This window comes from Copadichromis virginalis, linkage group LG3 (genome assembly GCF_057382275.1).
Source record: "Copadichromis virginalis isolate Kocher_CV1m ecotype Utaka linkage group LG3, C_Virginalis_male_GT1.1, whole genome shotgun sequence".
NCBI classification, from domain to species: Eukaryota; Metazoa; Chordata; class Actinopteri; order Cichliformes; family Cichlidae; genus Copadichromis; species Copadichromis virginalis.
Genome location: NC_140620.1, coordinates 39,371,773 through 39,397,310, shown reverse-complemented (window position 1 = coordinate 39,397,310; position 25,538 = coordinate 39,371,773). Strand labels below are relative to the sequence as shown.

The window sequence follows — 25,538 nt, the reverse complement described above, 5'->3', positions numbered from 1 at the left end:
AGTATCCAGTATGATTTGAAGGTGGGGCATCCTTTTCTGTTTGTCCTTGTAATCATATTTAAAATGACATAAACTGTAAATCTAAAACACACGTGAGTGTAAAAAGACGTAGAGGCAGGTTTATGAAGTTATTTTAAATTTTGCATGCTCAGAAATCCAGTTTTTGTTTTTGTTGCCTCACGACAATGTTTGGCGATAAGAGCTACTTTTGAGGGTAACTTTGATAACAGTGTGTTTGTATGTAATGATATGTTATTTCATGTATTTGTGCATATTACGTGTGCCAAAGTCAGGGATTAAAAGTGAGACAGTGGGATATTTTTTTGCAGTATTTCAGCATTTAGTTAGAAACCGAACCAGCATTAAGGGAGTGACGTTGTTTTTAAGTAGCAGGTAATTTCAAATGCAGCGTTTCTATCAGTTCAGCAAACATCAGCAAACACATAAACAGTTTGTGTGCAGTTTGTCTCACAGTGTGTTGCTAACTAAAGGTCCGGTTGCTGTATTTAACAGGGAGAGAAAAGCAAGAGAGCCAACTTCACTCGGAGATGGAGAAAGATAAGAAAGACAGGACAGGAGAGGACAACGGGAGGTTAGATTTAAAAGTAAGGAGTGCTCATTTAAAACTTACATGTAAGTCTTCGTGTTTTAAATCAGATATTGGGTCTGTTCAGGCGACATTATGTTTTCTCATATTGTGAAAAATGCTGCAGAACAAACCAAGGTGTTATTTAAAGGCTGCATGAAAACCATCTGCAGGTTAGTGCAGGATAAACAGGTTAGTTTGCTGCACAGTGATGGATTTAAAGTAAAGAACAGTGTGTGACTGGTACACAGTGGCTGTTAGGTTAGGTTACATCAAGTGTAGCAGAGCTCCATATGAATTTTAGCCGATTATGCTGAGATTCATTCACCAAATTCCACTTTCATATCAACTTTATACCTTCTAGAAAAAAAGGCGTAAACCGTACAGCGTCAGTGTAGAGGAGGGTGAGGTGTAGAGGATGGAAATCATCCAGGACTACTCCTGAAACATCTGCTGACATCTGGTTGAATTAACTTGTGTAAATCCACAAAGTGCAGCAGGTCAGCTGATCACAGCCTGTACACTAAGAACATCTACTGGAGCTCTCAATGGAAATTATTGTGAGTTATGATTCTTTTCCCCACATTACAACTAATTTTAAGGTTCCCCCACCACCCAAGAAACAACAACAACAACAAAAATGAAGTTAAGCAACCATCAGTCAGCAGCAGAGGGCAGCATTGTTAAACATAACGAAACCTCTTGGCTTAGCAATTGAACATGCAGAGCGCATACCAGCAAGAAAAAAAAATCCTTCTGCAATGCAGGTCAGTGGGTTAGTGGAGAATCCACAGAGTCTGTTTGAGTTTGTGTCTCACTGCACCACCGAAACTGATAAAGAGCCTCGTGTGAAGCTTTGTTTGGATTCAGCTCCACACAGACGTCTTTTATTTTGCTTTATTTCCCTGTTTTGTATTCAAAATAATCAAAATACAGGATAAAATGAATGATGATATGCTTCATTTCAAATGTCTGTAATCTGACTTCACCGCCTCCTTCTACATTACTTCAGACAAACCACTCTGATTATGTTTCATACATGCAGGCTGAATTTTTTTTCTAAAAATCTGGTAGATTTATTGAACAAATTCATATATTTAGAGATTTAACAGGGCCACGCCTGACAGGGACTAAAAAGAGAGAGCATATTTCTCCTGTGTTGGCTTCCCTTCACCGGCTCCCTGTTAAATCCAGAATTAAAATTAATATCCTGCTCCTCACAGACAAGGTCTTGAATAATTAGGCTTAAAACTTTAGTTTTTGATAAAGCATATAGTTAGGGTTATATCAGGTAACTCGTGGAGGCTTTCCCTGATGCACTTCCTAGTCACTCACTTTTTCTCACTCTCTATGTACTTTTACACACCTCTGTCTCTTTTGTCCTGTCTCCCTCCCCTCACCACCAACCAGTGGCAATATAATCTTCTTCCTGAGCCTGGTTTTGCTGGAGGTTTCTTCCTATTAAAAATGAGTTTTTCCTTCCCACTGTTGCCAAGTGCATCCTCAAAGGGGGTTGTCTGATTGTTGGGGGTTTCTCAGTATTATTGTAGGGCCTACCTTACAATATAAAGCTCCTTGAGGCGACTGTCATTGTGATTTGGCACACAAATGCCACATTAATGCATAAAAACCAGTTTGTACTTTTACTGATGCGTCCATATTGATAACCTTTTTATTTAAGTTTTTTTTTTTACATTTTTTTGTAATTTGACATTAATGACATATGTGGAATGAACAACAAACCCCCCTAAATGCACAGCCATGCATCCATCTGCTTATCCATTTAGGGTCGTGGGAGGCTGGAGTCTGTCCCAGCTGTCACAGGGCGAAGCAGGGTACACCCTGGATAGATTGCCAGTCTTTCACAGATTAACATGCACATATATGATTACATTTTTTAAATATTTTAATTCACAGTGATCCTAGCACTGAATAGATGACCTTTGCAACATACATCATATTTCTATTTAAAGATAAACCATAACAGCACCAAATCTTTATGTTAGTTTGTGTGTTTTTTATGTGAATTAAAAGCCTGATATGTGCATCTGCAGTGTGAGGAGGTGTGCAGGTACCATTACGGTGAAAAACATCATATTAGGGTTTGACCCTGTGCATAAAAGGAGCATGTAATCAATCATGTCCACACAATAGGTGCACCACCCTGCTGAGCTATTTATTGATCCTCTTCCACCAGGACAGACCTCCATGGTCATTTGTAAGGAGTTGAGTTCACTATAACTTCTGTTTGCCTAATTTGCATGCTTTAAAACTCTGGAGCTTTTTTGCGTGCAGACTTTGACCTACAGCCAGTTAACCCACATTATAGCTGAGACCCAGTGTGTCGCCTTCAGCGAATAAACAACACTTTCTTTCGGCAGGATGACGTGACGGTCACAGAATAAAGGCATAAATGTTCCTTGACGGGTACACCCAGTCTAAAAAAAACAAAACATAAACGTATCACAATACCAACCGAGTGGAGAAAAACAGACAACCTGATCACCTGTAAGGCGACACCTGAGGCCCAGACACAACTGCTGGGCATGTAGAGACAAGAAGGGAAAACCAGGGGAAACACACAACTGACGGCGCTAATGTCTCTGTGTAAAGCTGCAGGAAAAATGTGGCCCGCAAAGCAATTATAGCTGCATTTAAAGTGTGTATAATTTTCCGGTTGCAGGGAGTGTAGCTTGCGGTCTTCTGTGTTTTAGGAAAAACCTTAAAGGCTTTGTTAGTGCACGCCTTCGGGGTAAAATGATATGGGGTCAGTGAACAACACAAGGAAGCCTTTGGGCGCTTTTCCATCTTCTTTCCTGTCTGCCGACATGAGATATCCACCAAATGCACTCTAGCTGCGGCTCATTACTGTGTCTCTCACAGTTTACACACAATGGAAACAACTCAAGCAGCGTCACCTATTACAGCATCCAACCGACAGACGCCAGCTGATAATGTTAAAGCCTCTGCTTCCGGATAAATCAGACAAAGCATCGCCCAGACGTTTAATTTTTCTAATGAGATCACAGACGTCAAATCCAGTCATCCTTCACCGGACAGTAATTTACTTTACAGTTTGTTTTGAAAGGAGCACTTTGCTCTCATCCACTTTCCAGCACCTCCACTCAGCCCTGGAGACCAATGCAAGCTGATCTGGCTGTCCCTCGGGGTGCCAGAGCAGAGTGTCTGCAACTGTTGTGCCTCTAATGGACAATTTTCATTATTAAAATGACAAGTATTTAAAAGGTTCCCCCACATTCCTCTGCGCAGGGTCGGAAAATCTTCTGGAGATAAAGAGTCACCAATATTAGGGAAAAAAGAAAGATACAAAAATTATTTTCAATTGCATTAAAAATGCAGTGTGTGAAAATGGACAAGTCAAAGTGGTTGACACAGGAAAAAAACACAAACAAAAAAAGAAAAAGGACATTCCACCTCCCCCCCCCACACACACACACACACTGCAATTCAATTCCAGCAGCAGATTAGAATCAAGCACAACAACATTTCCACATTTCTGCATCAACAAGTTCATAAATGCACACTCCACTGATAATGCAATGCACAGTTTACGCTTCATTCAGGGCTTTTACAAAGGTACAGATGCACATCCTGCACATATAAAACATATTCACCCAACAGAGAATCTATATCACCTTTAAAACATTCTGTAAATAAAAGAATCAGTGAAGACGTGGTGGTTGCACAGGATTTGAAACTGAAACTTTCAAAGTAACCTTTTCCTGACTGTGTTGTGTGTTCAGCATCGGTTACCACAGTGATTTAGCCAGGTAGAAAGAGAGTCACTTCTGTGACACAGAAAACTGTCTTTAAGTTCAACCTAACCTGCTAACCCATTAATTTTGCTTCCTAGTACACCCCTCTGGTTAAATAGGCTCAGCCCTACACTGAAAACAAATCCATAGACAATACAGAACGAGGTACTATTTTAAAGTGAATTCACAATAAGTAACCTGCCTTTGTTTATTAAGCCATGGTGTTTTTCTACAGGTCCTGCATTTATAAGGAATTAATATAGAGAAAAACGCAACTGATGTTAATTTTTGGAGTAGATAGTAAATAGAAGAGTGTATTATTTACTGTATATTTTTACATGCATGTGCCATGCGGTGTTTCTTAATGCAGCTCCCCTCACCAGCTGCAGCATCTCTGTTCTCTTATCTAGCTTCACGTTTTCTTCCACAGTAGGAGGAGGGATGGGGGGAGCTGAAGTGGAATGGGCCCAGGGGGAAGGTCCCATTGTGGCAGCCCCTACCTTACCCCCTAACCCCCTCTCACCTCACTGGTCCTCCTTTGGGGACCAGCATGCAAGCACATGAAACAGCTGGTGTGCTCCAAAAAGCAATTATAAAGCCCCGGGCCCCCTGCCTGGCTGACCGGGGCAGGGGATAGTGTGGTCATTAGCACCCCCGGACGAGTTTTAACGAGAGGCCACCACAAGGACGGTTGGAGGGGAGACCCAGCAGGTTCACATCACTTATATCAGGTGGAAATTGGAATTTCAGATGAAGGAGAGGTGTGTGTTTGATCTTTTATTTACACGTTTTTTGAGGGGTAAAACAGGTAGTCCATACAGTTTTTTTTTCTTCAGTTAAAGCATAAATGGCTAAAATAAACAAATAAATAAATGAATATCAAGCCAAGTTTCTCTATGCTGTGGGGATGTTATTCAGTTGGTGAAGCTAATGAAAAGCCTGTGTATCTGAATTAGTCCTTGTTCCTGTTGTGCTCTCTGTGGATTGATTTGTCCCCTGAAGGGAACTGGAAGCTCAGGTGTTGACTGTGCTATTGATTCGCCTCCTACCAAGTGTTGTTAAAACTCTTCAGTGGGGGAGCAGAATGAAAAACCACATGAACCAGCCTCATTAAAATACATGTTTTGGCCCCTTCAGGTGACTGCAGGAAAAATTGAGTGAGAATGATTTTTCAGCCTAACGCTACATGTAACATTTATATAACGATCTAGTAAGATCTAGTGGCTCAGATAACTGTGGTCTGTAGACTGTGCCTCAGACATTTACATACTGATTTGGTTCTTTGATCGAGGTTATTGACAGCAGTCGCCTATCCATTCATCAGGAAGGACACAGTCCACAGATCACTGATTATTTAAATGTCATGCTAGCTCAAAGATGATTAACAGGCTCCAGAGGTCTGGTAAACTTAGAGCAGATCTGCAGACCTTATCAATCCATTTCATCAGGCACACAGAGTATAGCCACTGTGATATCACTCACAGGTTAGTGAAGTCCTGTAGTAAAGCTGTAAGCTTAGCATTTTTGCAGTTAGCCTCCTGGTGTGTTGAAATCAAATATGATGGAAAGACTGGTTCTGCTTTTTAGTGCTTTATGCATTTATATACTTACTCCTCAATGCCCAAGTGCGTTTTTATCTAGCATTCACATACAGCAGATATCTATAGGCTGTAATGTTCATGCGGTTTACATGAACAAGTAAAGCATCTCTGGCACTACCTGCTGTGGTCATTCCTTGTGAATAAGGAAGTAGATGAAAGTAGCTTTTTATGGACTGTGCTTCTTTAAATAAGACTTGAAACTAATGACTGAGACATAAATCCATCATTAAAGTGTTTACTGATGTCACAGAGCAATAGAGCAGGGGGGTCTTCTTCTCATAGAGCCCTCCAGCCAGATGTGTTGCCCCCTGCTGGCCATTACAACAAACAGAAACCTCTGCGTTTACTTCACAATTTAGACCTGGAGGATACATCACTGTTTGCTCTGCACCAAATTGCAGTGCAGTCTGCACCATAGCTGCTGAAACATTTCACCAAAAAACAAAAATGTGAACCTCAGTGGCCCTAAAAGTCGCCATCTTCTTCTCCTTATTCTTCTTCCTCTTTGGGCTGCTATCTGTAGGTTCACCACAGAACCTACAGATAGCAGATTAGGGTGTGTCTCTGTCACACCAACCCTCTGCATGTCATCCTTCTCTATATCCATTAAGCTCCTCTGTAGTCTTCCTCAAAGCATGCCTTCTTCTTCTTCTTTGTGTCGGGTGCCGTGCCTGAAGCAGCCCTTCTCATTCTGGGCTTGTCAAAACATGCAAATGGAAAGTTAGACATTTTAATCCCAGAAAAAAAAACATCTGATTGCATAGAAAGTGATAGTTTTATTTTGGTGGAGAACTGCTCAGCAGCGTGATTTGATTGTTGTTTGCTCTTCTCACATGAAATTTATCTGAAGTCCGTGTCAGGACAACAAAAACTAATCAGAGGTTAAAATGGGACACATCAGTCGCTCACGTCACTGGGGAAGGCTCAAGTCTAGTACAACTCAGGGAGGTCAGCGGGGGTCAGAATAATCCCCCATCTCTCTCTCTCACACACACACATGCATGAATGCTTACACATAATCCCCACAGCATGCTCAGTGAAGCCCAGCCTGGACTCACAGCAAATCAACAGTTGTTGTGATGAATAAGTGATCAGCAGGACTGAATAATAAATGACATGTTTTATTATAATGTGACTTCAGTGTTTTATTTTTTATTTCCCCTGCTTTCAGGATAGAGCTCATAAGGAAGAGAGCCACTAGCCTCCAGCTGTATGTGATAACGATGTGTCGCCACCCGAAGTATGTGGCTGTGAGGTGTGAGATGGCTCCACGCCATATGATGGGCTTTTTTTTAATGCCTCTCTGGCATCCAGAACCTTCAGGTGCCCCCAGGCAGGATTCACAGTTGCCTGTAATGAACATCAAAATAATTTCATGACCGAATCTCATCTTAAAACAGGGACATTTATTTATTCAGCTATTTGTTTTACTTTACATCACCGGGGTTGATTTGGTTTGTACTCAGTTTGACTAAAGTTGTTTGTTTTATTGTATTTAATATTCTGTGCTGATATGAATTAACCTACTCTGTAGGTGAAAAACATGTTTGCAGCTGCATAAACGCACAGAACATTCAATGAGCCATTAAAGGGCTTTTTTTCTATGCACGTGAGCCTCATTATGACGCTACCCTGAGTATTTAAACCAGTGTAAAAATGTTTTAGGACACATTAAACCATAAATGTCTTAACATAAGAGAAAAAACTGTAATTTCAACACCACGTCTCAAGATTTCTATGTAAAGATGTGTAAAATTATAGAAAATGACAGAGAAAATCCTCCTAGCTCATTATGCACCCTGTCTTGTATTTATAAGACATACATGTTTTGTTGATTCACAGAATTTTTTATTTATGTTTATCTGTTACTTAATTCCTTTTTGGTTCAGCGTGAATAGCTATGTGGGAGCAATCAGCAGAAAAGGCTTAAAACCGATGAAAATACAGTTAAATGTCCAAAAATAAAAGCCAATCACATTTTCCAGCCTTTTAGTGGACCTGATTGGAGTCTTTGCTGGGCCAACTGTAGCCCCAGAACCTAATGTTTGACACCCCTGCATTATATATATATATATATATATGGTATATTATAAGGCTGACACGTGTGCAGTAATGGGAGGCAGTGGATGGTTATCGGGGCCCAGCAGCCATGTTTCTCTGCCGCAGGGGTCTCCTGGGTAATTACAAACAGCCCCAGTCAGTGAAAAGCATCCAGACTTTGGATGAGGCAGCTCGTGTTTATTGCCACTGAATTGTCTTGCTGATCTGTTAGAAAGGAATCATAATAAAGATCGTGTCTAATATACAGCTCAGGGTTTCCGCACAAACGGACTCCTCATCTTCTCCAGACACTAAGCGCATGCACGCAGCAGCACGACCTGGGGCACTTCAGGCGCCCCCACAGGTGCATTTTTGCGGTGATCACGTGTGTGCCCGCCCCGCTCAGCAGCCTCCAATAAAGCACGGCAAAAGTCACCGCTCCTCTCCCTTCTAGCAGCCAACACCGCAACGAGGGAGGCACAGATCGGCAGCGGTGACGTGAAACGAAACAAGCACCGAGTCCGTACCCGCGGCTCCAGGAGGCTTAATTGGTAAACTAAAGCTCTCGGTAACCGGACGCCGCTGGTGGTGCTGGCTCGGAGCTCGGCAGAGGACACCGGGCCGTCCGGCGCATGTCGAGGTTGTGTTTTTCAGAGAAGGCCAGGTAAGTCAGACCCTCCTCCTGCTTTGCGGTGAAGCACGTCTCCGCTCTGTTTCAGTGCAGCTTCTTTTTATACGTCAGCGTATTTCTGTTTGAACCATGAGTCTGATGACCATGTGTGCGTGCGTGCGTGCGCTCGTGTCAAACTCAGCTCACCATAATTTAGAATCCGCAGTGAGCAATGCTCCGGGTTTTTGCGGAGCATCAGCACCGGAGGCACACACGCGCTGTCTGAGGATTGCTGAGAAACGACCCCCCCCCCCCCCCCCCCCCCCACCCTCCTACCCTTTCGGCGTGACCGTGGGACCATTAGAGCTGTAAATGCCGGCTGAATCAGCTGTAAAAAGCGACTGTGTGTGTGCAAAGTGCAAGCAGCGGCAGCCAGGGCTGATATGTCTGCGTTCTGCGATGTTATCAGAGAGCAGGACATGGCAGACTACCCCAGGAATGAGAAAAAGAAAAGATATTTAGACTCCATCGTGGAAATCCATTCTACAGACTTCACGAGTGCACATCATATTTCAATGGGTAATGTAAGAGTCGCAGTTAAACCCAGCCACGCTTTTCCAAAATCGTCTTGTTTTATTTTTGTGACATATACGATGATTCGTCACAGCTGTAATTAAAGTATTGTCCCCCTCAGCACAAGCAGCAGGAGTTTTATTTACAGACTGATCGCATCAGACGCGCACACTTTATGATTTATTGAATTAACGCCCCTGTGCACGCTCCGCTCTCCCTCTTTAGTTTCAATAGGCTGGAGCTCGAGTGAGGCAGGTCTGCGCGCACTGGAAGCCTGGGATTCAATTGGTGGAAGTAGAAAGTGGAGCCCCGTCCTCCTTTCTTTTTCTTTTTTTCCTTTGCTGCAGGAGGAGCAGACTTGGAGGAAATTGAGAGAGACGCCGCTCAGCAGCAGCAGCCTGCGCAGTTTAGAGAGAGAGCACGGCATGAGGGACTTCACCCCCAAACTGCGCACCGACTCTGCAGGATGCACCCCTGCAGCTGTGTAGCTGCTTGAGGACGCACTGAGACGAGCTCGTTCCGGACGTGTGCAAGAATCTGAGGGACTGGGCTTGACTGGTTTCAGACCGCAGCTGCAACATTTGGTTTATCGTTCCTGCTCTCCTGAGAGCCGTGCGCTGTGGCCTTCTAGCGGACATGGGAAATGTAAACAGTAGTCGGGCTGGATTTTAAACTACGCACACGTCCCAAGTCCGCCTCCTCCTCCCGGGCCGTCCGAGACGGAGATGGAGACGGAAAGGATCGTGCATGAGCAGGAGGGAGAGGCTGAGCCGCCCATGCACCACGTCCATGGAACCAACCGGATTAGACCGTCCTCATACCGGGCCCTGCGCAGCGCCGTGTCTACCCTGGCCCGCCTGGATGACTTCAGCCGCGAGAAGATCGGCGCAGGGTTCTTCTCTGAGGTGTTCAAGGTGAGAAAACGGGGTCTAAACGGGGGGACGGGACAAGTTTTCACTTAACTTCCACGAGCTGATTTTGAGTCTCGTTTGTGACAAGCTCGAAGTTTAACGTGCACATCCTGCTCTGAGTGGAGCCTCTAAACTTTCAGTATTTTAAGACTGCAAATAGATGTACTTCCTGACGCCCCAGAATGAGTTGTTGACTTCCTGTCAAGTCTCTTGATGGTGCTGAATAACTGCTGAGGAAGCTGATGATGCATTTTTCTTTTTCTTTTTTTTTGATGGATGGCATCATGGTGTCCACACCTGTTTGCAGTGACCCATTAGTTGGTGAAAGATGGACGCAGTGTTTTGTTTTTGCCTCCCAACCCCGTGTGTAAGGGGATATGGTCAGTGCAGGTAGATCATGTACACCTGTAAGGTGACCCTACTCCTGACTCTGCTTGCACCAGTGGCCTTCATCCCCTTTTGTCACGCTGCCTTTTCAGTTGCGTCGAGCCTAATTCTGAGGTACGCCTCATTAATGATGGCTCTGAGTTGCCAGGGTGTGATGGCGTGAAAGAGATCACTCCAGGAGGAGCTGGCTGCGAAGAACCTTAATGCAGCGTAGCAGGTATAGCTTTAATCTCTCGAGTCCATTTCATCACGGTTGTCTAGCTGCACCAGGAGCTCCCGGTAAGGTGTTTTAGCAGGTGTTTGTCTTTGTCTGAGGAGATTTTGTCAGCATAATGGTGTCACAACTGTCCACAGCTCAGTTATGAAATGTTACAGGTGTGTAGTTGAATTGGCAGGTGGGTGTGGCGCGACCTAAGACTTTATTAGGCTTGATTCAAAGATTATGAGGATTAGGGGGTTTAATCTAGAGCATACTGGGGCTTTATGGGAGCACTTGTTGTCACTGTTGATAAAGCTGATGTTTTTTTGCTGCAGATTAATGAGCTAATGGTTGCAGCTCTGTATTTATTCGCTGAGCAGCAGTGCAGGTGACTGCAGCAGCATTTGGTATAAATGAACAGTTCAAGCTTCGTTTTTTTTTTTTTTTTTTTTTTAAGAATCTAATAGCATCAAAGCTGGAACAATAATTTAAGTAGGTTTCGTTGTTTAATGAAGGCAAAACAGCCTCATTTCTAATCATTAAGTTGACTACCTGCTCTCTTAAGCGTTCTGATGAAAGGTGTTTGCCGTTTAGTCTGTTTCTTCTTTCATACAGACTTGGAATTAACCGAAGTACTGCTAAAACCTAAACCCCCAAAATTCTCAGGCAGCGCAGTTGTCAAGTTAAACGATCCAGCTGTAGTATTTTATAATGATGTGTTTTTTCACACCCTACATCACACTCGCATGTGATTCGACAGGCTTTTGCAATAAATCTGCGTCTTTAAATTGAATTTACTGTGCAAAAAATAATCGTTAGACACTATTCACTCTATAGGTGATGAAGGCATTCCTCTGGGGTTATAGCTTCTGTATATTTTTTTAATAAACTGTTCAAGTTTTATTTAATTTGGTTTTATGTTGGTAGAAGGAAATGAACTCCGGGTTAGTGCGTTGGACTTTGTTTAACCTTTTAAGTGGTCGTACAAATGTCTGTGTCAGTGAGGTTGCTGGTGGAAATAATTTGGGTGCAGCTCTTATCGTGTGCTCTGCTCGTATACGATCGCCACACTTCTAGCAGCAATGCTTCATAGGCTGTATGTACCAGCCTGGACTTAATGACTCTAATCTAAAGCTTTAGAGTATTCATAGTTGCATTTAAGTTGCAGGTGTGGATTTCCTCCATATCACTCCTGTCACAAGTGTCTGTGTGTGGCTGGTCAGGCTTTCTGTGTGTATGTATAGAAATAGAAACACTTGTATGTTAACCTGCCCTACAGTAAATCACTGCCTGGCTGAAGAATTTCTTAATTATCAGTTGATGTGTTTGACTTCAAAAATCTAAAATATTAGAAAGGGACAATGTGATTTAATTTGGTAAATAGTTTATCAAAGGATTGCGAGCTCTGCTGTTCAATACTGACGTCAGTGCCTATAAAATAAACACTCCTTAAAGGTAAATCTGTCTACAGTAATGACTAGTTCTTGTTAAGAGATTATTTTGAGCTCCTTCATTTTGACTTGCCAAACACCCAGATGAGGTAATGTGTCTGATCTTTGGATCTGTGGTAACTCACAGGTTAACAGCTGGCTGTAAACAGCTCCAGTTGTTTTCAGTGTGATGATCTTGTCTTTAAAAGCATTAGTGGGACTGTAGAGGATGAATTTGGTCCTCCTGCAGATTGTTGCACAACTAAACTCGTGATATGAAATCACATGGAGTGGGTGCATAAGATGCTGAGTACAGTAATTATTTCCATCATCGATCATACTGTTGAACAGGCGTTTGTCAGAAATGGTGGCACATGCTTATTGTGGCAAATCATGAAAATGAAAGGGGTAAAAAACACAAAATGATCAGTTTCATGTAAGGCAAAGAAAAGCAGCAAAGGTTTTCATGTCAAAACGGGACATTATTTCAAATTTTTCTAAAAAGTTGGTCTCTACTTCTAACATTTTAAAGGTTAAAAAATTAATTGGCTGGGCTGTGGAGTCTAATGCCGTTTTCACACAGGCTTTGGAGGCCTGGACTTATCTACACGCGTAACCCAGTTGGCGTGCACGAGCGATCACAAATGACTCAGGCATCAGGTGCCCTTTATCACGTCCGTTCCTTGGTACAAAGTTTAAGGAAAAGTGATGACTGTGCAGCATCTACGCCGTCTCCTGTGCGCTCTGCTCGGGCCAGCGGATTTCCAGAAGGGGGAAGTCCTGATGATCATTTGTGCATTCATTTGTGAAATAAGAATGTTGTTTTCACAAGAAGTTGACTCATTATACAAAACACGATTAAGTAAAAATATCTAATTCTTGCTTTTGAGTGCTTCAGTTTAAAAGAAGTCCGGCTCAGGTCGACCTTCACTAAACGAGGCTTTTTGTGTTCGGACTTCACTCTTTGTGCTGTTCTCGTTCTCAAGGAAAAATGTTCTTGAGGCCACTCGGCTTCTTGAAGCCACTCCCTCAGCTTTGCCCTTTGAATGGCCAATGAGCATGCAAATGTCACTGTGCTCACTGCAGGCTTGTTAAGTTGCCAATTGAGTCTGGATGAGTGTGCTCTTTGATAGTGCTATATAAATGCAAAATTGTTACCACAGCTATCAGTCATATTTATAAAGTGTGCTGACCGAATAGTCGCTCCTGTGTCCGGGTTTAGCCCGGAGGAAGAAGGCCCAACTGTTCTGCAGAAAAATCCCCCTACCTGATGTTTTGTTTATGAAACTTTACTAAACTGAAAGTGTGTATGGGCCACGCTTTGAAATGGATGCTCCTGCACTTACTCACAAAGGCCTCCTGGCCTCCTGCCATGTGTGTGCTGCTGTTGTGCTTCAGATCAATGGTGACTCGCAGCAGCACAAACGGGCAGCCATTCACATCTCCAGAGTGAAATTGTGCAATCTGGGAGGGGTCGGGGGGGAATAGAGGGCAGGGCGATTTAAAAAAAAAAAAAAAGAAAGAAGAAAAAAAAGAAGAAAAAAAGGAGTGCACGTGTTAAGACAAATCCTCCAGGTGCTGTAATTTGTCTTTTTAATATTGTTCAAAGCAAAGTTCTGGACGTGTCTGTCTGTAAGTGCCAGCTTTTGCACTTGTGCAATACTCCTAATTCATCAGCCTGATAACCCAGAGGCTCGAAAGCAATAAAGCGCCCATTCACAATTAAACTGCATCATAAGCCAAAGGTTCAGTTAACTGTAGGATGTGGTTATTTATTCTGTCCCTTTCTCAGGGCTGCAGGGAGTTGAGCAAACAAATTGGATCAATTTCTAATTGGATTATTGTTTTACTTCATATTACTGCGTCACGCTCCGGCTGTTTCTCTCCTGATAATAGATGGCATGTTTGTGAACGCAGAGAACGTTAGACGTCCAAGAACAAGCACACGTAGAAGATTTGGTTCTCATTTGGACTTTCTCCATCATTTACATGAGACATGGAAATCTCAGCGTCCACAGAAAATCCCACTCTGCAAAGGCAACTTTGGTGTATCATTTGATGTTTTGTCTGTTCAGACAGGACATGAAATTGTTATATCTCGTGTGTGTGTGTGTGTGTGTGTGTGTGTGTGTGTGTGTGTGTGTGTCCAGTCCAGTCCATCACAAATCTCAAGTGCTTGAGGAGTCTGAGGCTGGTGATATTACGTCACATTCGTGGCACAACCGAATTCACAGATCACTGACTGTATATGAAAGTTTCCATGTGGGTTCCACACATCGAATTCAGCTCACTGTGGCTCTGGAAGTTGTTGCACACAGGAAGTGACGAGGAACCGGATCCCGGGCTGAAGACGTCACGTGACTGCAGTCACACCTGAGCTGCAGCACACCTCGCTCTTAATGTGTGAGGGCTCTATCACGTCTTGTTCTTTCAGTTATAAATGTAAAACATGAACTGATAGTTGGCTGGGTAAAGGTAACATTTGCCACCTAGATATGGGAATTAAGCTGGTTCCAGATCCTTCAATTCATTGGACTTGTATACCTCAAAGCTTATCAGAGTATCTATTATCAGTGCTGGTATGTGTGTGGGGTTTTTGTGTTTGTTTGTTTTTTTGTGCATAGCTAAACTGTGATGTCAGTCTCATGCCATTGCACACCTCCACATGCAGTTTTATTCTCTGCCGCTCTGCTCTGTTAATCAGTTGGTAGTTGATGCTGAAAACTTTTCTTTCCCACACAGAAATTCGATCACATAAAGTAGCTGGTGAATAATCGAACCTTTAAGTAGAATAGGCAGATGTGCTGCTGTCAAAGTTTTATCTGTACTCATCCATAGTTTTTCCTCCAGGTATAGCTAAAATGATTTAATCTCATTATTTTTGACCTGTCTATAAATACATGACTGCCTAATTTGTAAATTATATAAAGCAAAATTTAAGCTGCTAACAACTGCTGTGCATTTGCAAGCCTCTTTGCAAATGTAGGGGCAGGGATAGCTCAGTAGGTAAAGTGGTCGCCCCATGATCGGAAGGTCGGCGGTTCGAATCCACTTAACGGCTACCCTGAGGTACCCCTGAGCAAGGTACTGTCCCTACACACTGCTCCCCGGGCGCCTGCTTAGTGGGCTGCCCACTGCTTCACTGAGTGAATGGGTCAAATGCAGAGAAAAACAAGTAATTTCCCCATGGGGATCAATAAAGTATCTATATTTATATAACCCACCTCCCTTCTGGCTTCTCCTTTTCATGCTGTTTCTGATTTAATCAGTGTCCTGTTACTGATGCCTGCCCTGCTGTGCGCCCTGTCTCCAGTTTTCAAAGTATGTGTATCGAGTTCCCAGAATGGAGCCATACCAGCAATTATAAAATTACTGCAGATGGACCACTAGCAGTCTTATTTTTCACTTACTGTGCTCCTGACTGAGCTGAGCTTAATAAGGTCAGAGCCCAGATGTTATCTTTCAGTGTAGCAGTTGTAGTAGTTTCACCAGTGCGTTCCAGTCTTTCTGCTCATTACTACAAGCAGCCTGTTATCTTAGTGTTATATTTAACAAACATGCTGTACGTGATATAATTCCCCATTTCCTGATTGCTTTATTCTTTTGGTAATTGAGCTTCAGCATCACTGCCAGTTTTCTCACAAACACTGAATTTCCATGAAACTCCTCACTGTAAGAAAGCCAGTCTTCCTGGTAATTATCATACATGCTGTGATTAGCCCGACTGGAGGCTGTGTGTGCATTTGTTTTGGACTCTGCCTAAACCTGATGTAAGATAACAAGCTCATGGAGAGTAAGTGGATAAGAAGTGGGATTTAGGAGTGTTGTCCCTGTGATTGAAGTGTGTCGGTCAGCTGTATGTGACGAGTTGGTAAGATGAAGGAAATGGTTTGTCAAACGCTGCTGTGCTGCTGCTGTTTGAGTGTTTATCAAGTTTATATCTGCCATCAAGACCTGTTGCTAGGCAAAAATTCACTATCATCAGCTATATTTGGCTTCTAGCAATTAGACTGTTTCCTGCTTTCTTAAATGTAGGGATTTTTTTTTTTCTTAAAAAAAAAATTGTAATAAGGGCTTTGATATTTGAACATATTAAATCAGGTTTAACATAGAGCTAGATTATTTTCAGCCCACCTGCTATAGTTAACAAGCTGTCATTTATCCACTATTTGTAGACCTGAAATTAATTTTGTTTAGTTTGCAGGTTATATGTACATTATATTTAGCAAATAAACGTGCTAGCTAATAAAGTTTCTTCCTTAAATATTCCTTAATAGAGTATGCTTTGTAGGTAGGTTGTATTTTTATTCAATTTCAGGATTATTTTATTTAAGCCACTTAACATTGACCTGTGAATCATTTAGGTACATAAAGATGCCTAACTCGATAAATGAGCTTGTATCGTCTGCATATAACAAACAGCATGGTAAACAATGAGACTGAAGTTATGTCTTTTGGCACTTTGTTACTGGCAGCCTGTCACAAAAACACAGAACTTGTTCCAATTTCATTAGTTGAATCGTGTGTGTGTGTGTGTGTGATAAAAAATTGAGGAAAACTGGGCAAGTAGAGGACAAAAGATGTGTCAGGACTGGGGGGAAAAAACATCTACAGTAGATTAACGATATCTGAAAGTCCTTAAAGTGGGAAAAATCCAGCACAGGACCTGACTGATGCATCTGGCCCTTCAGTCGACCCATGTACTATTCACTGAAACCTCATCAGAAATGGTTGCAAGTCTTACAGTGGGGCAAAAAAGTATTTAGGCAGCCACCGATTGTGCAAGTTCCCCCACCTAAAATGATGACAGAGGTCAGTAATTTGCACCAGAGGTACACTTCAACTGTGAGAGACAGAATGTGAAAAAAATCCATGAATCCACATGGTAGGATTTGTAAAGAATTTATTTGTAAATCAGGGTGGAAAATAAGTATTTGGTCAATAACAAAAATACAACTCAATACTTTGTAACATAACCTTTGTTGGCAATAACAGAGGTCAAACGTTTACTATAGGTCTTTACCAGGGGCCCGTTCTTCGTACCTCGCTAAGTAGGTTAGCCGGATTAGATTGTTGACGATTTCGCGTGATCCTGGATCAGTCGGTTCCCCGAAGCTCATCCGGGACTTGCTGTCATAGCAACAGAGCCGTAAGCGTAAACCTGCTCGGGAGCAGGTTTACTTTATGTAAACAGGATTAGATCGCGGCCACGCAGGTATGTCCGCTTCATTTATACGAAAGCAACAGCGATAAATAAATAACATCAATGTAACTGAAGATAATGCAGCACTTGATCCTTTTATTGATGTCATACAGGTCATTTCCTAAAAAAGGGAAATGTACTATTAACATCCTATTACATGTATGTGATTATTACAGATGTAATTCATATTTCAGAGTAGTAATTGTAAATTACTTCGTGTAATCAAGATGAGAGACCACGGCTATAAAAGCGAAGGTGGATTTGGGAAGTCTGTCGCAGCCATGTCCTGTCCGTATACGCGACCAACCCATTGCGGAAGGTGCAAGATTGATAAGGAGAGTCCTCAGAATTCAGCATATATTGCGGGACAGACAGGATCCTTTAGCTCAGCGCGACAGTGTGCTCATTGAGAGATATCGATTTTCCCGTGAGGGTATTATTTACTTAACCAACTTGTTGACGAGGGGGTGCAGGACCACCACCTGTCTTTTTTTGCTCTGCCCTTTTCTTGGTTGCTGTTATAAACAAACAAACAGATTATTTCAGGGTCTCTTTCCAAGAGACGAAAAGCAATATAAGTGATAAATATTACCATTCTATAGAATATTCTTATATTTCACTTTTACTTGTTCCCATGTTCTAGTGGGTCCTGTTGTGGCTCTAATGTGAAAGAGGATATAATATAACAATATAATATAATGTAATATAATATTGGATAATATAGTGTGATATGATAAATCTACCCTACCGCCTACTGGTGTTGGCCAGAGGGGCCGATGGCGCGATATGGCAGCCTCGCTTCTGTCAGTCTGCCCCAGGGCAGCTGTGGCTACAACTGTAGCTGCCTCCACCAGTGTGTGAATGTGAGAGTGAATGAATAGTGGCATTGTAAAGCGCTTTGGGTGCCTTGAAAAGCGCTATATAAATCCAATATATTATTATTATTATTATTAAATTACTTACGAGTTTAATTTGTCAGCAACTTTCTGCCAGCCCTCTCTCCTTGCTTTTGCAGCCTTTGCAGTGTTCCCTTGCGTTCTGATTAAACTCTGAAACTCCTGAAATCCCTCACTCAGGAGTTCTTGCTCTGCTGCCGAAAGATACCGAGCCGAGCGCGCTCCTTCGACATTTTCGCCGACCAATCAGAGGGTTGCCGATCAATGTTTCTACTATCGATGCGTAGCCCCTTTTACGACACCCAGTGATGTCACATTACTGCGTCCAGCTGTAGTAATCGTCAACAGCAGGTGTGTTCGGGGAACCGGATTAGCGAGCTCACGGTTAGCGCGATGATTTGATCTTGGATGTGTCATTTGATCTTGGATGTAGTAAGCGACGTACGAAGAACGGGCCCCAGGTTTGCACACACAGTAGCTGGTATTTTGGCCCATTCCTCCATGCAGATCTTCTCGAGAGCAGTGATGTTTTGGGGCTGTCGCCGAGCAACACGGACTTTCAACTCCCGCCACAGATTTTCTATGGGGTTGAGGTCTGGAGACTGGCTAGGCCACTCCAGGACTTTCAAATGCTTCTTACGGAGCCACTCCTTTGTTGCCCGGGCGGTGTGTTTTGGATCATTGTCATGTTGGAAGACCCAGCCTGGTTTCATCTTCAAAGTTCTCACTGATGGAAGGAGGTTTTGGCTCAAAATCTCACGATACATGGCCCCATTCATTCTGTCCTTAACACGGATCAGTCGTCCTGTCCCCTTGGCAGAAAAACAGCCCCATAGCATGATGTTTCCACCCCCATGCTTCACAGTAGGTATGGTGTTCTTGGGATGCAACTCAGTATTCTTCTTCCTCCAAACACGACGAGTTGAGTTTATACCAAAAAGTTCTACTTTGGTTTCATCTGACCACATGACATTCTCCCAATCCTCTGCTGTATCATCCATGTGCTCTCTGGCAAACTTCAGACGGGCCTGGACATGCACTGGCTTCAGCAGCGGAACACGTCTGGCACTGCGGGATTTGATTTCCTGCCGTTGTAGTGTGTTACTGATGGTGACCTTTGTTACTTTGGTCCCAGCTCTCTGCAGGTCATTCACCAGGTCCCCCCGTGTGGTTCTGGGATCTTTGCTCACCGCTCTCATGATCATTTTGACCCCACGGGATGAGATCTTGCGTGGAGCCCCAGATCGAGGGAGATTATCAGTGGTCTTGTATGTCTTCCATTTTCTGATGATTGCTCCCACAGTTGATTTTTTTCACACCAAGCTGCTTGCCTATTGTAGATTCACTCTTCCCAGTCTGGTGCAGGTCTACAATACTTTTCCTGGTGTCCTTCGAAAGCTCTTTGGTCTTGGCCATGGCGGAGTTTGGAGTCTGACTGTTTGAGGCTGTGGACAGGTGTCTTTTATACAGATGATGAGTTCAAACAGGTGCCATTCATACAGGTAACGAGTGGGGGACAGAAAAGCTTCTTACAGAAGACGTTACAGGTCTGTGAGAGCCAGAGATTTTCCTTGTTTGAGGTGACCAAATACTTATTTTCCACCCTGATTTACGAATAAATTCTTTACAAATCCTACCATGTGGATTCATGGATTTATTTTTTTTTTCACATTCTGTCTCTCACAGTTGAAGTGTACCTCTGGTGCAAATTACTGACCTCTGTCATCATTTTAAGTGGGGGAACTTGCACAATCGGTGGCTGACTAAATACTTTTTTGCCCCACTGTATATAGCGTCTTTCTGTGTGTGTGCTTGCAAATATGTCTCACTGTCCATGTAAAATGTAAAGAAGTGACGGTTTTCCAAAGAGTTTTGCACAGTACTGTACTCGTTTATGTTTGCATTTTCATAACATTTCTACTCTGCCTCTCACTCATTCGGTTTTTATTGGATTAGCTGAGCTTAACTTTCAGTGGATCCTCTAATTACTGAAGAAATACCCCCGATGTACCTGTTACTCAATGTTGGGATTTCTGTGATGGTGGCAGGAATGTTTTCCTCTTCTTTCTAACATTTTATAGATTTGGCAGTTGCTTTATGGATTTATTACCCAGGTCGATTTATATTAGAAAAAACGACTTTCTTGCAGAAAACAAAATCTTTTCTTCCATCGTATTGGTCTTACACTTCCTGAAATGGCATGGGGGAGAGGGAAATAAAACATTTTTGTAACCAGCAAATCTGGGAATCTCCCAGCAGGACGTGTCAGGATGTAATCGGTTCTTAGTAAATCCCGGTGGCTGGAACGATTTCAGCTCTGGAAATCTAAAACGACAACAAAGGAGGAGAAAAAAACAGATCTCCTGTGTTGCATACACACAAACCACGATCCATCATCAGCTGTCTCCTGTGTGCCTGTGATCATTTTCAGTGTTTGGGATTAGGAGGCGGGCTGGGTGTATGTGCTTGTGTTACTGTTGGATGGTGGTGTTGGTATGGGAGAGCCAGTGCAGACTTGAAAATGATTGCTTTTAGTGTGGCACTTTTCCCTCATTATTCCCTTCCTCTGTCATTCCAGTCGGGGCCTGCTTTGCTGCAGCTCGCTGCACAAATATTTATCTTTGTTTATATTCTGCACGGCCACACAAACTCGAAAGTGCTGAGCGTGTGGTGTTTCACGTCTTCATTTAAACCGCTGTGTTTATTGAATGCAATTTTTCAACTTGACTGTGGATTAAAATAGGTAGTTGGGCAAGAGTTGCCCAACACTTATGTTTTCAGGTCCTTCCCTTTTTGTTTTTTTTTTTTTTGTTGTTTTTTTTTTTCCCTTTTTCACCCCCTCTCGTGGTTACCAATAGATTTATATCAGGAGACACTTTGTGTGTTTACATTGGTGCACAATGAGCGTTTCCTCCCGTCCACTTGTTGGTGGGGCTGTAGTCTTAGCTAAACCTCAAGGAGAGCAACTCCCCTGTAAGAAGGTAAACAAGTGGTTCAGTATTTGTGTCGCCAGTGACGGTGGCTCAGTTCACTGTTCCATTAAGGAGTCACCTCAAGAAAACAAGATGTACTCTCTCTCACTACTTGCAGTATTAAAGCCACACATGGTAATTTATTGGCTGTTTGTGTTTCATACATATATCTTCCTCCAAAATCTGCCACTTCCAAATCCAGCGGAAATATGTCCTCACTATATTTGATAAAAACATAAATTCCCCTAAAAATCTGAAATTAAGGACCAGTAATAGTCAGGTAATTACAAATAACACTTTCCAAAGTGTACCTGAATGAATTTCCACCTTGGACTTTGTTTCTTTTGGTCTTTTATTTTGAAATTCACTTAAAAATTAGGCCTCCGGATGATTTCCTTGCATTTAAGAAGGTTAACACGGCAAGGACCCAGGTCTGTCTTTCTTACTAGACTCCAGCACAGCTCCCAGGTAGATCCAGTCTTGGGGAGGCGGGGGTTGTTAGGTAATAATTTTTAAAAAGTTGGTGTTGTCATTTATGCGCATGGATTTGATGAGGTGTTACTTATATTGTATTTAATATGGACTCTAGAAGCTATCACTACAGCTGTATAACATCTTGTATGTCCATGTATCAGTGAAGGAAGTAATTTTTCTAGAAATAATCAGACACTCGAGGACCTTAGTTAAAAAAATAAATAAATAAATAAATAAAATATCAGTCATGTCTCATGCATGTATTAATCCAGTCGATCCAGACCTGGTCCTCATGTTCCTCTGTCTGCTTTAGCAGCCTCTCTGGGGTCAGCGATGATGACAGTGTGTTGCTGCATGCGTGAACTTAAATGACCCCTCTTTGTTTTGGCCTGTGTGTGAGGAGGCGTGGCCGGCTCAGTGTTGTTGTTGTGCAACAGACAGTGATCGGTTTTGTGACAGCTCGTGGACTGCACGCCTCCTGGATCAGGTTGTGTTTCTGAACCTGACCTGACCGCGCAGAGTGGGACCTCCCTGCTCGTTCACTGATGGACCAGCGCTTGGCTGGGTGCCTCGTCTCGGTCGTTTCCACGCGTGCGTTCTTATTGAAACGCAGTCTGTAAGCTTCTTCACGCTATAACTGAGAGCAGTGCCTCAGGCAGCAGCTTAAGCCTTGAGTTGTTTTGCAGAAGTAATTTTATCCATCAAACACAAGTTTACTTCCCCCCCTCGGGACTTTGCTTGGTCTCTTCACACTTCAGCGTAAACCTCACGTGTCAGTTTGGTTGATGTGTTGCTTCCTTTGTTAAAAATGTCTTGAAATGCTGATTGTGAGATAAATGTTGCTTTCCTTTTGTTAAAATACTGTGTAGGAAGCACATTTAGTGATGATGATGATGATTATTACTTTTTTTGAAAGGGATGTTTTTCTTTCATATGCATCTACAAGCCAGTACTGTGAGGAGATTTGCCACATTTGTTTTGCTGTATACTACAAGAAACGCATTTTAGTCCAGTCTCCTTGTATTTCCACTTTCTGATGTGGTTTGAAGGCTGATTTACTTTTCATTAAAGTAGCCAGAGACGGGCTACTGCTGGTGGGAAGCTGAAGTAACCATGAAATCCTCAAGGCCTTTGGAGTTGACCCCATGTCTGGAGGCAAAGTCAGTGTGTGTGTGTGTGTGTGTGTGTGTGTGTGTGTGTGGTTACAGCCAGCCACACTCCACCCTCTGCAGCAGTGTGTGATCTGTTCAGCACAGATTTTACATGAAATGAACATCAGCTTAAATGTTAGTGAAGCTTCTTTGATATTCAGGAAAAATTGTGTTTGCATATCATAAAATGTAATCTGCATTTTACACTTTACCAAAAACATTTATGTTTGTTTCATTTATGTTTATAGTCCAAAATCCTTAAGGTTCACTTGTTTGTGGTGAAACCGATTTGTTAAATAGGTGGTAGTAATAGTAGCAGTGACTGCATTTTTCAGTGTATTATATTCTTCGTGCCAACATAAACAAAATGATTTTTTATTTTTTTTTGGTTAATTTTCCCTCTTATCCACTTTGCCTCAAAGTCAGTTAGCAGCTCTAGCTAACATTAGAAATGGATTCATTAATATTAAAAAATATTAATCGCAAATGCCAAAACAACTGCCGTGTTTTGGCATTGAGACTCCTTACAGCAGTTCGTGGGCTGAGGGTACCTTGCGCTTGGATTAAACCCTGGCTGCAGCTTGCTGCATTAACCGTAAGAAGCCTGGCAGTACCGCAGCACTGCAGAAACGACCATCTGTCAGGTTAAACTACAGGTCTGGTCTCTCTGAGGCTGCAACAAATGTGTAGTTTTTCTCATAGTACGGTTTACATATGCTCTTTTCAAACCAGTCTTTCCTTCCAGTGCGTTGTCCATCTGCATCTCTGGCACGTCCTTCCCTCCCTCGCTGTGCATCAGTCTGCCTCATCGGGCTGCTGGCTAATGACAGACGCTGCTGCACGTTGGCTCTACTGAGCGAGACGGCAAAAAATGCCAGTGACCTTTCCTCTGCTGACAGCAGCACTTTACAAGGCTCTGTGTGTTTGAAGGCGAGCGTTAGGGTGTGGCTGGGCACATGCATGTGAGCAGAAGTCTTTTTTTGTGTGTGTATGTGTGTAATTGGTTCATATCATGGATAATCTCTCTATGTAGGCATGGACATTCCAGTGGCGAGTCCTTGGAGATGACCATCAAAGTGCTTGGAATGAAAAACGCCACGCATACGCCGTTAGCCTTACAGAGTTCAGCTTTTCAGATGGCCAAAAAAACCAAACTGCACACGTAAGAAAGGTTTGCACTTGAGCTCCATGCTGAGTCAGGCTGACTCTGTGATGATGAGTGAGAGGTTGTTTGTTTGGGAGCTTAAACTGTCAGGACAAAATTTGACAGGTCGAACAGGGCTGCAGTTCCAACCACTGCGGTCTCAGCAGTTGGTGCATGTTTGCAATGTAACCTGCCTGTGCGAGTCAGTGTGTGTCTGTGTGTGGCTGCCCGTTAATCACAGGATTACACAGCAGAGTGTCAAAAAAAAAAAAAGATATCGTCTAAGTGTGTGAAGGCAGAGAAACCTAGACAAGTGTGATGTGAATCCACAGCCATGCAGGCTGCTTTCCAAGAGAAATTGGTGCTAATGTGTGCACAAAGAGGCTTTTTAAGTATAAAGTAACCTTTAATCAGCTTCAAGGCTCCATCTTCCAGCCCACATGAGTCTGCATCAGCCTCTAAGTGCAGCAGATGTATAAAGAGAAGTGGAGATTAGTCCTGCACTTCTACCCTCTACACTTGTGCTGCTCAGCCTTCCTTTTTATTCTGCAACAGGAAGTAAGCGACTGTTCACAAGTGCAGTTGTGTCCGTGTGCGAGTCTTACATGTGTGCACCCATGCATGCGTGCAGCGCTTGCAGTCTGGAGTCCTCGAGCGACCTTTTTAAGAAGAGACACAGCAGCCAGTCGATGAGAGTCGGCCTCAGTGTGTGTGTGTGTGTGTGTGTGTGTGTGTGTGTGTGTGTGTGTGTGTGTGTGGCATTACTCACTGCACTCTAGTCTGTACTCTAATAGGCTTTGTGGTTTTTCTATCATCAGTCAGATCCAGAGCTCAGCTAAGATCCAGGCCAGTGTCACTCTGACTTTAGTTCACGACTGCAGACTTTGACCCTCTCTCACGCTCTCTCACTCCTTCGCTTCACATTTATGTCACAAATGAAGATAAAAGGTTACCGGTTTAGCTTTTATTGTTAGCTAAAAGGATATTTGATGTATAGCCAAGCTTTAAGGTCACTGTTTTAGAATGTGCATGTAAATAAGACTCCACGAGACACTGAATTGCATCCTGCTAACCCTAACAAACAGACTGAGCGGGTTTAAAGGGGGTTTAGAGACCGCTTTAGAAACATTTAACACTGATTCAGTCTGTTTGGCATGTATATGTAAATTATACTTCCCAAAACCACATCATAGTGCTGTCAGTGTTAATCTCGTTAAAATGATGTTAACGCCATAACTGCATTAACGCAGCAAATCTCTGTTAACGAGTTACCGCGGATGGCCCCGTGCGTGGGGCTGGCCGGTGTTAGCACGGTTAGCTCGTTAACGCGTTGATGCTGTCCAATGCTTTCCAGAAAGTAAAAATGCTGTTGAATTTCTACCACTGAAAGGTGTTCATGTGTGATCACTTTAACCTTTCTTGGTGTTGTCAGCTATTGAAGGCTCGACTGATGTGATTTGACCGATAGAAAAGAGCAGATTTAAAGTTGGCGGCTAAAAACCTGAGCAAAAGAATGAAGCATGTATGTCTGCATGCGCCATGTAAACGCTTGTACCCTTATACTTAAATTTGTCTGGTTTTCTGA

General features: G+C 42.9%; 1 protein-coding gene across 4 annotated transcripts in view; it reads left to right on the top strand.

Moving 5' to 3' along the window:
- The window catches only part of tesk1b (testis associated actin remodelling kinase 1b), a 44,040-nt gene that overhangs the window by 1,874 nt on the left and 16,628 nt on the right, over window positions 1-25,538 (top strand). For 3 of the 4 annotated variants that reach the window (XM_085451036.1, XM_085451035.1, XM_085451034.1), the window contains exons 2-3: window positions 514-605; window positions 9,534-10,100. In XM_085451036.1, coding sequence (XP_085307162.1) covers window positions 9,912-10,100 — 189 coding nt within the window. In that variant the 5' untranslated portion in view covers window positions 514-605; window positions 9,534-9,911. Of the gene's footprint in view, window positions 1-513; window positions 606-8,397; window positions 8,668-9,533; window positions 10,101-25,538 lie in introns of those variants that run through there. The other variant, XM_085451033.1, reaches the window with a different exon arrangement.